Raw genomic sequence first — 13,299 nt, forward strand, 5'->3', positions numbered from 1 at the left:
GCACTCACATACACGTGAACTCACAGTGTCTGCTGTGTGCTGGCAATGCTCTGAAACCATTCCTGCCTCGTTTCCATCATTCTCCTGAAAGGGTCTGGGTAATTCTTAATTCATGTCACATTTTACTTGACTTTTTGTCACTCCTTGTCTGTGAGAACTGATAGTGTGGGTGTCAATAACTTGGCAGTGTAAGATGAATAATTTTTTTATGGCCTCACATGTGCTGGTTCAAACAAGATGTGCTATGTCATCTCAGAAGTATCTGTCAGGGAATTCAGGGCCTTTCTGGCCAGAGGCTGCCTTTCTGGATTTGCTGCGAGGGAGGCTGCTGGAGCTGGTGGGCTGGAGTGACACAGGCTATTGGCTTTCAGTCTGCGACAATGCCGAATCACGCCCTCTTTGGGATAAGGGTAGAGGCTGCTTCTGTGTCCTGAGATGGGCACTGCGGTCTGACCTGCCCTTGAATAGTACCTTGTGAGTGTCTGTCTCTGTCTGCAGGCGTGAAGGAGTTCTTCGAACACATAGAACGGGAACGGACCAAGGACGTGGACCACATGGTCCGCTGGTATCTGGCCATCGCGCCCCTGCTGACCAAAGTCGAGGGCCTGGTGGTCCACACCAACACAGGCAAGGCCCCCAAGCTGGCCTCCTACTACCAATACTGGGAGAACCGCATCTACGAGACACTTACCAGGCTCATCCTCAAGTGAGTAGGGCTGCGCCAGGGCCAGCCTTACTCTCGTGGCCTCTCATTGGTTTATGGCATTGTGTCATGTCGGAGAATGGGGGGGTTGGTGGCATGTGCCAGTATGGGTCTCATTGGCATCACAGTTCTGAGAACCATCCTGCCACTCCCTCCCCATCCTCCCCCACAGGAACCACCGCAGTTTTCAGAGTCTGGGAGTGAACTTCGTTAGTTTGCGCCTGTATTGTCACATTCCGTGTTAAGGGAGGGACACTCTGTCTGCTGTGGGCATGGCCTATGGGACGATCCAGGTGTCCCCCGCAGAGCCTCACCCCAGGGTCCGAGAAATAGCTCAGGAGACTGAGCATAGGAGTCTGGGTTCCATCACTGTTCCCACATGTGCCCCAAGCACTGCCAGGAGTGAGCCCTTATCTGAAGAAGCTACCCAGGGCCAGGAGACAGTACAACAGTTAGGATGTGTGCCTAGCATGTGCTGGATGTATTCAGTTCCTAGCACCACATGGTCACCTGAGCATTGCTGGGTGAGTGGTCCAGGTAACTCCCCAGCACAGCATTGCATGGTTGGATCATTGCATTAATGCACCAGCTCCGAGGGCTGAGCATTGCTGGTGGGGCTGCTGGGGAGGCAAACCAACCAGCCAAACCCAGAGTGTGTCCCTGATCTGGTCTTGTGCCAAACCAGGCAGAGCAGGAACCCAGACATTCATTTTTGTCAATCAGGTGACCTTTTGGAAGTCAACGTTATTATTACTGAGGCAGCTACTAGCCAAGTAGATGTTAACTTCCCCAGGATGGGCATGAGCTGTCAGTCCACATTAGACCTACATGAGCATGTGGAGTGTCCCCCTCGCTCCCTAATCCATTGTACCACTGAGACCGCTGCTCCCTGTAGAAGCGCCACTGTTGGTGCACCGAACTCCTTTTTATTTTTTGACCGCACCCAGACATGCTCAGGAGTTAGTCCTGGCTCTGTGCTAGGAATCACTCCTGGTAGTGCTTGGGGATTAGATTTGATGCTGGGGATCAAACATAGGTTGGCCGCATGCAAGGCAAGCATCCGATCTGCTGTACTATCGCTCCAGGCCTGCCTCACTCCTTTTTATGAATGAATTCCTAGAAACCTGCAGTCTTTCAACTCTCTCATCCTCGGAAATGTCCCTTTGTTCCAAACGGAAACCATTTTGACGGCGCCGGAAATTATCCTTCATCCCAACGCCAATGAGATTGACAAGATGTGTGTGCACTGCGTGCGCAGCTGTGTGGAGGTCACCAAGGTAAAGGCAGATGCCTCCTACCTGCCCACCCCCCACCTCCCTGTGCTTAGAAGTGACCCGTGGTGATGCTGTTAGGAACTCTGCGGGCTGTATGGGAACCCTGTGCTCTCTGCTCTCTTGCAGCACTTTGTCCGCTGGATGAACGGCAGCTGCATCGAGTGCCCGCCCCAGAAGGGGGAGGAGGAAGAGGTGACCGTCTTCAGCTTTTACCACGATGTCTGCCAGAACCCGCAGGTCATCCAGCAGGCCGTCATGGTCCCCCAGAATGTCCACAGGATCCTGGTCAGCCTCATGAAGTACCTGCAGAAGTGGAAGCGGTACCGCCCGCTCTGGAAGCTGGACAAAGCCATCGTGATGGAGAGGTTTGCAGCCAAGAAGCCGCCCTGCGTGGCCTTCGACGAGAAGCTGCAGTTCTACGCCAAGATCTCCGACGAGGTCATGCACCGTGTGCTGGTCAAGGATGAGCACTGCATCCGGCTGCAGCTGGCCCCTCTGGCCAGCACGGTGCAGGAGAACGCCAAGTCCTGGGTGGTCTCGCTGGGCAAACTGCTCAACGACTCGGCCAGGGAGGAGCTCTACAGCCTGCACGAGGAGATGGAGGTGGTTTCTCCCTCCAGGGTGCCCATGGGTCTGGAACCGCCGGGGAGTCTCCCACGCTCATCCCGCGTGGCTTTGGACCTTTCCTGGACAGGTCCTGGCCAGAAACCTGAGGAAGGGCCCAGATTCCCTAGAGGACCTCAAGTTTGTGCTGGCGACCATTGCGGAGATTAGAAGTAAATCCCTGTCCATGGAGCTCAGGTACCGGGATGTGCAGGAGCGCTACCGCACCATGGCTCTCTACAAACTCTACGTGAGTGGACACCTGCATTTGGGGGGCGGCCCTGCCCACGGCCCCAATCTGACCAGGCCCACGATGCGCCCTCCACCCCCCCGCCACCCAACAGGCCACGCCCCGACCACGCCCACACCCTACCCCATTGGCCCCACTTTACTGGCCCCGCCCCTTCTGCCAGCCCGTTTCCATTGACCCACCTCTTTGGTCCTGCCCTACCACAGGCCCCCGTCCTGTCGCCCCCTCTGTAGCAGCACTTCCCAGCGGGCCTGGTGCCTTTACTTCCGCAAAGCTGCCGCTAGTTATGTATAGTGAAAAGTTTAGGGGTGTTCTTTCTGGTCTTGGGCGTTACTCCCTGGTGCTGGAGGTGGAGGTGCAGGGACAGAACGCAGGGCTCCAGCTTGCAAAACGTGCCCTCCAGCCCGTTCTCCCTCTCCCCTCTGGGAGGGATGCTTCTGGATCTTGGCGGGAGATAACAATGCATTGTTCTTCGTTGGCAGAGGGCGGATGACCAACATGGATTTCAAGGCTTCTTAGAAATCCGGGGAGGGGTTTGAGGGTATCTGGGATGTGCGTGGGGGGGGGGGTCGGGGTGCTGACCCTCCTCCTTCCCACTGACCCAGGAAAGCGTTGGAAGCATTCAGGCAGCAATGCTGAAATGTGTTTTTTGGGGAGTATGCCGGGGGCCAGTTCAGAGTTGCAACCTCCCCTTAGTTTCTCTTCTCTAGTTTTTGGGGTTGATTCTTGGTGCGCATATGGGATTAGCGGTGCAATTTGTGCCAAATCCTTGCTCTCAGTCTGCCTGTCTACTTCTGTGATGTCAAACAGGGCCAGATGTGTGACCAGATCTCCCAGTGGCGGTAGATGGTCCAGGGATCCTGCCTGGCAGTTGTGGGTGCTAGGCAGGGGCTCTGACTCACAGGGAAAGTATTTTTAGGTGCAGGAGACATAAACAGTAAAATGAAACAAAGCGAATTGAATACCTCTTCACAGTGCCAGTTGTGATTCCAGCTCAGCAGCCTCAGCAAAGCATGTTGTATGGCCATGGGCAGAGTAACTACAAGCAGGGGATAGTCATGGGGAGAAGCTAGGTAGAGGTTACTTTGCCTTTTTATTTTATTTTATTTTTTTGCTTTTTGGGTCACACCCAGCAATGCACAGGGGTTACTCCTGGCTCATGCACTCAGGAATTACTCCTGGCAGTGCTCGGGGGACCATATGGGGTGCTGGGAATCGAACCCAGGTCGGCCATGTGCAAGGCAAACGCCCTACCTGCTGTGCTATTGCTCCAGCCCCTGCCTTTTTATTTTTCAAGTGTAAGAAACAACTTAGGACTGTGTTGGTGCTCAGGGGGATGTGATGAGTTCTTTTATCACCCAGAAGCTCCCTTCCTGCTCACAGACCTCCCTCTCTTTGGGTTTTTGGTTGTTAATGCTTTTGTGTTTGTTTTGGGCCCATACATGGCTGTGTTCAGGGCTTATACCTGGCTCTGTGCTCAAGAATTACTCCTGATGGGGCTCTGGGGACCACATGGGATGCCAAGGATTGAATTCAGGATGGTCACGTGCAAGACAAGTGCATTTCCTGCTGTACTGTCTCTCCAGCCTCTCCCTCCCTCCCTCTTTTCTTCTCCTTTGGCAAATATTTTTGTTTGGGAAATTAAAACACCCTAGGGAGCAGAGAGATAGTATAACATGTTAGGTTGCTTGCCTTGCACGTGGTTGCATAAGGTTTGATCTTTGGTCTTTCTAGCACTTCCAGGAGTAATTCCTGAACACAGAGTCAGGAGTAAGTCCTGAGCATCTCCGGGTGTGGCCCAAAAACTTAGAAAAGAAAAAGAAGAAGAAAGAAAAAAGTAAAGCACCTATGACTAGCTCCACGCCTATACATCTTTATTATTATTTGGAGGGTCGTGGGGTTGGTGCTTGGGGCTTGCTTGGTGGTGCTTAGGGCTTACTCCTGGCTCTGTGCTCACCATCTCTCCTGGTGGGACTCAGGGGGCCATATTCAGTGCCAAGCATGAAAGCAGAATTAGCCACATGCAAGGCAAGTGCCTTCCCCTCTGCACTGTCTCTCTGGGCCCTGCTTATGCATCCTTGAACAGCATTACATCTTTCTGCCTGTTTCAAGTTTCAATCAGGAAACTGGCTTCCTGTGTCTGTCTGTCCTGCGGCCTCCCCCTACCCTCCCCCCCCCATGACATTGGAAGCCAATATCAGTGTTGCTGATCCGTTTGTCCACTTGCCGTTGGTCATCTCTGAGTGACTGGAATGAACAGCTGGCTAGACCACCTCCTTCTGTTCTGGACTGATGGCTCTGTGGTTTTGATCTGGCTTCACCAGGACTGTCATGATGAATGTTCTGGCATGTGTCCTGGGCACTTCTTGTAAACTCCTGACAGGGATCTGTTACCATTCCCACAGCTCCTTCTAACCTGGCCAGCACTCTGCCTGGTCCCAGGTCTGCAGTGACCCGGCCCTTCTGCTCACTGAGCACTGCACCCCAGCATGGTGCAGCTCGACTCCCTGTTCACCACGTGGAAGCAGCTCCGGACTCTCCCTGGAAAATGCTCATTTTTGTTCTTTGCTTCTTTTACTGGGCAGGATGGATGAGAGGCTTGTTGTAGTCTTGCTTCTGGCACCTGGTGCCCAGGCTGCTCCAGCCTGCCAGACTAGCTGATGTTGGTGCAGCCGAGATAAACCCAGTGGAAGCTGCTGCTTAGTGAGGGCTGGTCTCGGACTTCTCTCCCAGTCCACCTGTGTTATCCACTTCCAAGGCACTTTTATCCAGGTTTTAACTGGAAAGCACGATTCTTTTAAATCTACCCACCTTTTTAAAGACAAAATGCTGGTTCCAGTGACTGGCCTGGACTGCTCTTCCCAGAAGCAGTGGGGCCTGGGGATGGTTCTGAGCTGCTGACCAGTTCCCCGGCACTTTGGTCTGTGTTTCCCACCAGCCTCCTGAGGCGGAGAGAGAACTGGTGGAGACGCTCGAGAGCACATGGTCCGCCCTGTTCGAGGAGTCGCAGAATGTGGAGCATTCGCTGGGCAGCATCAAGAGGACCTTCACGGAGGTAACTTGGGAATGACCGCCAGTGTGGAGATGGGGGTGGGGGCGCCCCTGCTGAGTGCGACCCGCTCTCCACAGTTCACGCGCATAGAGATCATGGCCTACCGGACCCAGATAGATGAATTTTCCAGACGCTTCTACCAGACCGGGCCGGGCTCTGTGGGCGAGGACCTGGACAGAGGTGAGTGCCCCTCGCAGCCCAGGCCTGGGGCACAGTGGGGTCCAGACACATGTGTCTGGGGGTCTCAGCAGTGCATGAGGAAGAGGGGCACCGTGGCCGACCACCTGGGCCCGGCAGCTGCCCGCATGGCACCTCTCCTCCTGGCCTCCTCCTGTCACAGTCGCCTGTGGGCTGCGCCCCCCGCCACCACTGCCTTTTTACCGCTCTTCCAGTCACAGAGTTTGAAGGGGTGTTGGGATGGAAGTTTATCCAGGCCACAGTGGGACCTTGGTGGAGGCTTAGTTCTCTGTCTTGGGGGGGCTAGCAGTAGAAGTAGGGTGTACGCGAAGACTGTGGTACCCCTCTGGAGAGGGATCAGGGGGTGTGATGTGACCCAGAGGAGACCAGCTCAGACTTCCCCCAGTACAGGCCCCCGGGCACAAGCGTGTTTGCTGGGCCCTGAGTTACACTTCAGCACTGTGTGTCCCAACACTGCCCAGACAGTCGCTGAGCATCAAACTGAGACTGGGCCAAAGAACAGAGGCCCAGATCCTGCCCCATCCCGATTCTCCTGGGAGGCCCCTTGGGAGTCTTTGGCCCCATGGCCGAGGCAGATCCGGAGCAAACATTTCCAGGAGAATGGAGGACTTGTGAGGTGCAGCCTGTGGGGATCTCAGGCTGGACTCGGCCCGTCCCCCATATCCATGTCCCCCATATCTCAGGACACATCCCCACAGAGATTCCTGACCTGCCAGCTAGCAGCTGCTCTCTATGCCCTGGGACACAGGATCCTTAATCCTGGTCTGGTGTTCCAGGGCTCCAGAGATGATCCACGGTGTGGCTGGACTAGTTTGGGGCCCCCAGCAGGTAGTCAGGGCTGCGCCCCCGCCTCCCAGGTGCCTGCTGCTTCCCCCTCCAACCCATGAGAAGATTTTGGTTTGGGGTCGCACTCTGACCCCTCAGCACACTCAGGAGCATTTTTATTGTTATATATTTTTTTGTTCTCTCATTTTTTTATTGTTGTATTTATTTTATTTTTCTTTTGGGCTGGAGCGATAGCACAGCGGTAGGGTGTTTGCCTTGCACGCAGCCAACGTGGCTGACCCGAGTTCGATTCCTCCGCCCCTCTCGGAGAGCCCGGCAAGCTACTGAGAGTATCTCGCCCGCACAGTAGAGCCTGGCAAGCTCCCTGTGATGTATTCGATATGCCAGACACAGTAACAACAAAGTCTCCAATGGAGACGTTATTGGGCCCGCTCGAGCAAATCGATGATCAACGGGAGGGCCTTTACCTTTACCTTTTCTTTTGGGGGCACATCTGGCTGGGCTCAGGGCTTATGCCTGACTCAGAGTTTCCAGCGGTCACTCGTGGCACTGCTGGGAATCGAACCTGGCCATGTGCAAGGCAAGTGCTGGAACCTCCCTGAGCTCCATCCAGCTTCTCACTTGGGAGAGCCCCTTGCCCAGATATTTGGGTACACCTGGAGGGAAGCTGGTGATGGTCCCTGTTCCAGAGAGGCTCCCAAGGCCCCAGTGGAGGGCGGATAAGTCGCCAAATCCAGGGGCCAGAAGTCAGGAGGGATGGCTGGGTTGCTCCTGTGGGAAGGATGGAAATGGGTCAGAGCTCTGGGTGACTCTGCACGTGGGTTCACCTGGGCATCTGGGAATGGACGGACTGGGATCTGGGCCTCAGGCATGTTAAAACCCTGGTGTGAGCTCGAATGTCATTCCAGGGCAGGGCCACTTAGCGGGAGGGACTGGGCAGACACTTCCACCCCATCCTTGCTCCTCGCTGGGCCTCGGACAATGGGGGATGAAGCCTTGCCTGGGCCCTGCCTTCCCAGACAAGCCTCCAGTGCAGAGGGACCCCAGCTCATGGTGTGGGAGTTCTCCTACACCCTTCATGCCCATGGAGTCGTTCACCGACCCATCCGTCTGTCTGTCTGTCAGGAGTGGAACTTCTGTCTGTGTTTGAAAGAGAGCTGGCAAGGCATGAGAAGAGCCGGCAGGAGCTGGCTAACGCGGAGAAGCTTTTCGATCTCCCCATCACAATGTACCCGGAGCTGCTCAAGGTGCAGAAGGAGATGTCAGGGCTGCAGCGGATCTACAGCCTCTACGAAAGCCTCCGGGTAAGGGCCATACTGGGAGGACAGACAGATGGACACTGGGGCAGAGGGACACAGTGGCACTATCCGGGAAAGGTCACCCCTGCCAGAATCGGGGGCTGGTGATGGCTCCTTGACCAAGGAGCTTGGTGGAAATTGTTGCTCTGGCTCTTGGGAAGGAGAAAGCAGGAGTGGGTTTCTGTAGGGTAACGAGAACATTTTGGAACTTGGGAGTGGTGCTGGCATGGTTGATGGACTCAGTGCTGCTGTCAGCGTGGCTAAAGTGGACTTTTATCCCACTACTACAGAAGAAAAGTCCGTGTGGAGGCGAGACTCGCTGCGGGGTGTTGGTGGCAGCCCGCAGGGCAGCTGGGATGTGGGTCTGTCTCCAAGGCTCTGACGCATTGGCTGCTGCGTTCACTCGCTCGCTCCACCTTGGCACTTCACTCTGCATCCTAGGGCCATGCTGATGCGAGTGCATTTGTGGGGGTCAGCAAGGTGTCCAGGAAAGAGTCACACCTGCCCCTCGGTTCCTGGAGGGATGGACTCCCTTGGTGGGGGCAGAGGGGGACTAAGAGAGGATGGGGGACCAGCCAAAGGAACCAAAGGGAAGTGGCCCCAGCACAGGGGAGGAAGGACACAGTGGTTCTGTGCCAACCCAGGAATGTCTGGTGAGACGTGACGTGGGCTCTGGGGTCCTGGGGTTGGTGGGAAGGAGTGGGGTGGGTAGGTGACTGCAGAGAGGAGGGGAACCATCCGTGTCACCTGGGGAGGCAAAGATGTACCACCCCTCTACCCTCCGACAAGTCCAGCAGTAGAGGATGCTGGCAGGGCATCCGCTGGTTGGGAAGGTGGCACTGTGGGGCTGGAGTTGTGTGTGGTCCTGCAGTGGACAGAGGCCCCGAGCAGGGTGCGGGGGGCAGCCTGACAGACCAGAGCCTTGAGAAACACTGACCTTGTGTATAGGCGAGGGACTCGGGAAGGATGGTGGTTCCTTTAGAATTCTCCTCTTACTAAAGTCTGCAAAAAAGGAAGTAACGAGTCATGAAAATTGACTTCAACCCAGAAAAATTCTTCACGCCTCTATTTCTTTTTGGGGGTCCACACCTGGTGGCACTTGGTAGTCACTCCTGGACATGCTGGGGGATCATTTAGTGCTGGGCGTGGAAGCTAGGCATCCTGCTCTATTCCAGATCCCTCAGCGTCCTTTTTAAGTTTGAACCAAGCAGGGAGGTCTGGGCCTGAGTGTTCAATGGCCTGAACTGCTTGTGGGCAGATGAGCCTGACAGATGCCTGACTAAAACGACTCTGGTTTGGGGTCTCCTGCCGAGCTCATGTCCCGGAAGGACAGAGAGCTTGTGGGGAGGCCGCACCGCCTCACCATCACCCAGGTCCCCTGGACTGGGGGGTCACCCTAGGTGCTGCAGAGCCTGTGAGTGGGGCTGCCTGCATGAGGCTCAGGGGACGAGGCAGTGTGCAGGTCCGGGGATGTTGCGTCCTCATGCTGACGAGACCCTGGTGATCCCTTTGCAGTCTGCCAAGGAGGAGTGGTCACAGACCCTGTGGGTCAACCTGAACGTGCAGGTTCTCCAGGAGGGCATCGAGGGCTTCCTCAAGAGCCTGCGGAAGCTGCCCCGGCATGCGCGCAGCCTGCCAGCGGCCGCCCACCTGGAGAGCAAAATGAAGGCCTTCAAGGAGTCCATCCCTCTGCTTCTTGACCTGAAGAACGAGGCGCTTAGGGAGAGGTGGGCCTGGCCCTGCCCCGGGTGATGCCTCTGCTGGGTGTAGTGGGATGGAACCAGGGCACCATGGGGGTCCCCCTGCATCAGGCCTGCCCCAAGGGTTCTTGCGCCAGTGCGATGAATGCACCCCAGTAAGTGAAGAACCGTGGACGGTGGTTTCACTCAGAGGCTTTACAAGTTCCACTCTTTGTTCCCCCTAATGACTTTCCTTGGTTCACGGTACTCTAGGATGGCGGCCATGTCTCAGAGGGCAATTGGGCAGCTGTGACAGCACCAGCGGTGTCTCCTGCCCCGGCCACCTCTGTCCTGTCCTTCCCTTGGGGTCACCTGTGTGACCTTGCCAACAGCGTCCTCCACCACATGCCTCTTGGTTTCCTCTGGCTGTTGGAGGTCGGGGTGGTGGGGTGGTGGGACACAGGTTGGAAAGATCATTCCCGCACTGTTCCCTGCTTTCCTCGAGGGGTTTGTGCCAGGGTCTGTGGGGTGACCTGCAGACATGTGGCACTGCCACTGCTGCAGGCATTGGCAGGAGCTGATGGAGAAGACAGGTGTATTCTTTGAAATGACCGAGACCTTCACCTTGGAAAACATGTTTGCGATGGAGCTTCACCGACACACTGATGTTCTCAGCCAGATTGTGACCTCAGCCATCAAGGAGATTGCCATTGAGAAGGTGAAGCCCAGGGCAGGTGCGGGCAGCCGCGCTCCCTCCCATGTGGGAGTTAAATGACCTGGTCTAGAAATAGGATGCGCTTTCCTGGTTCTGTTCTGCTTAATGGCTTATTCTTGGTTTCGCTTCTGACCTGTTCAGGGAACAATCGATGTTCATGGTGGAAAAACTGAGACAAGCAAATCATTCATAACTTCACCCCGTGAAGATAATTAGAATGGACAGTTTGTGTATCCTCTCTCACAAACATGCATGTATGCACGTGTGCACTATGCCCCACACTCCTGCATGTCACATGTACACATGTACCCACATGTATGTGCACATGTAACCACCCCCACACTCCTGGCACATCTGTGTATGCACAGACATGCATTTGTTTTGAATGTGATCATGAATGGGAGCATGATCTGGGGGTTGATTTTCCTGCTTTGCTGGGCAGAAAGCTTGAGGGCAGGTGCCCTGAATGTGTCAGAGGGAGACTTTAGACCCTAGTCCTGGCTCTGGGCATCTGTTGAACTGGGCGCTTTGCTCCCCTCTCTGACTTGGCAGCGCCTAGCTCTGTGGCCTGAGGGTGATAATCTCTCCCTCATGGGGCCTCAAAGGATTGGGGAGGTGGGTCTGGCACATGCTGGCTGGGGCCATGTCCAGCATGGGGCTGAGGGTCACCCTGGGAAAGCCTCTCTGTATCTCTCAGAGTCCCCCCCCCCCCAAGACTTGGGGGTGGAGAGAAGGCCTGCCCAGGAATGCTGGTTGGACTGGGTTGTTTGCTCTGTTTCCACATCTGGACCATCCTTTTCACCCTGCCCAGGCTGTGAAGGACATCCTGGACACGTGGGAGAACATGAAGTTCACTGTGGTCAAGTATTACAAGGGCACGCAGGAGCGCGGCTACATCCTGGGCTCTGTGGAGGAGGTGGTCCAGTGTCTGGACGACAACACGGTCAACCTGCAGAGCATCTCGGGGAGCAGATTCGTGGGGCCATTCCTGAACACCGTGCACAAGTGGGAGAAAACCCTCTCGCTCATCGGGGAGGTGATCGAGGTGCAGACCAGGCTCCTGCATGGGGCAAGCCTTCCCTCTCCCCATTTCCCTCCTGGATTTGGTGCATTCGAGTTTTTTTTGTTTGTTTGTTTTGGGCCCAGCTCGGACCCTCTTTGGTGCTGGGGTTTGAACCAGGTCCACTGTGTGCAAGGCAAGTGCCTTAGCCCCTATACTATTGCTTCAGTCCCCTAGATTTAGATACATATTTTTATAATGTATTTATTTTGCCTGTGGACCACTCCTGGCAGTAACTGGGTCAGCCAGGTGGGGATTCTCATGGCTTAGGCTCAGGGTACCCGGGGACCAGGAAGTGCTGAAGGTTGAATTCAGGACTTGGCACAGGCCTGGCATATGCTTCGACCCTTCAGGCCATGTTTCCAGGTTCATTGATTTTTTTCTTTAAATTTTGGGGCCATATCCATGCTCAGAGCTTACTCCTGGCTCTGTGCTCAGGATTACTACTGGTGGGGCTTGGGGGACCATATGGTGTGCTGGGGATGAAGCCCAGGTTGACCATGTTGGTCTCAGCTGCACAAATCAGGGTCTTTTCACTCAGTCCCTAGAGCTCTGGCTGCAGGACACTTCCAGTGTTCGAGAAAGTTCTGCCCACCACTCTGCCCAATCCCTGGTAGTGCCTGTTTTCTGCCTCTGAGTGATTCCCTCTGGGTAGGCAACATCCCAGGGTATGGCCTTGGGACTGGTTTCTCTCAGCAGCATGCTTTGATAGCTCTCTCCTGCATTGACCCGCTTAAGCTCCTTACTGCCTCTGTGGTGTGTTCTGTCCCAGTGAGTGAACAGGCTGCCCCCTGTATCTCTGTCCAGCTGCAAGGCTCGCTGGGCTGTTCCCACTGCCCAGCCTGGAGTGGACCATGGTGCTGGGAACATTCATGCATTTTGAGTCCCTGCTTTTAGTTTTTTTAAAATTTTTATTAGTGAAACACCATTAGATATAGTTGTAGACTTACAAATTTTTGTGCTTGGGTTTCAGTTATACAATGATCGAGTACCCATCCCTCCACCAGTGCCCATTCTCCATTACCACTGATCCCAGTATCCCTCCCATCCTGCCTCTGTGGCAGGGCATTCCCTTTTGTTTTCTCTCTCTGCTTTTAGGTTTTTGGGGTGCTAACCTGGGGGTGGAATTGCAGGGCACACAGTGCTGTGCTGGGCTGTGTTGAGGGTATGGTCGGGGCATCTGCATCCTCCCAGTTCTATTCACCATCCAGAACCTGCCCCTCCCTCCTGGCCCATATGCCCTGGAGTATTTTGCTTTGGCCTTTGAATGTAGCCATGAACTTAAATCTGTGAGTTCAGCTCCAGCCTGGGAATGGCAGGGAATGGCCATGGACGCCTTCAACCCTGGCCTGCAGCCAGGACCCGAGCTGATGTGGCCCACTCCCGGGTCTGGGGGGTGTCCGCTGACCTGGAGTGTCTGCCTTCACAGATCTGGATGTTGGTCCAGAGGAAATGGATGTATCTGGAAAGCATTTTCATTGGGGGAGACATCAGATCACAACTTCCAGAGGAGGCCAAGAAGTTTGACAACATCGACAGAATATTTAAAAGGGCAAGTCGGGTGGGGCATGAGGTCCACCGTGGCTGTCCTGTGTCTGCAGGGAGCACTATGCCTGACCTGTCCTAACTCAGAACCTGGGTCTGGAACTGTTGACACCCCTCCCCCAGCAGCTGGCCATGG

At 55.2% G+C, this 13,299-nt stretch overlaps 1 protein-coding gene across 1 annotated transcript in view; it reads left to right on the top strand.

The window, feature by feature from the left end:
* The window catches only part of DNAH10 (dynein axonemal heavy chain 10), a 78,969-nt gene that overhangs the window by 22,418 nt on the left and 43,252 nt on the right, over positions 1-13,299 (top strand). Inside the window, exons 18-28 of the mRNA XM_056131426.1 lie at positions 499-706; positions 1,824-1,980; positions 2,104-2,580; positions 2,672-2,830; positions 5,769-5,885; positions 5,960-6,062; positions 7,992-8,170; positions 9,680-9,891; positions 10,408-10,561; positions 11,370-11,603; positions 13,048-13,170. Coding sequence (XP_055987401.1) covers positions 499-706; positions 1,824-1,980; positions 2,104-2,580; positions 2,672-2,830; positions 5,769-5,885; positions 5,960-6,062; positions 7,992-8,170; positions 9,680-9,891; positions 10,408-10,561; positions 11,370-11,603; positions 13,048-13,170 — 2,123 coding nt within the window. The remainder of the gene's footprint in view (positions 1-498; positions 707-1,823; positions 1,981-2,103; positions 2,581-2,671; positions 2,831-5,768; positions 5,886-5,959; positions 6,063-7,991; positions 8,171-9,679; positions 9,892-10,407; positions 10,562-11,369; positions 11,604-13,047; positions 13,171-13,299) is intronic.

Source organism: Sorex fumeus, unplaced genomic scaffold, assembly GCF_029834395.1.
Source record: "Sorex fumeus unplaced genomic scaffold, SorFum_2.1 ptg000087l, whole genome shotgun sequence".
NCBI classification, from domain to species: domain Eukaryota; kingdom Metazoa; phylum Chordata; class Mammalia; order Eulipotyphla; family Soricidae; genus Sorex; species Sorex fumeus.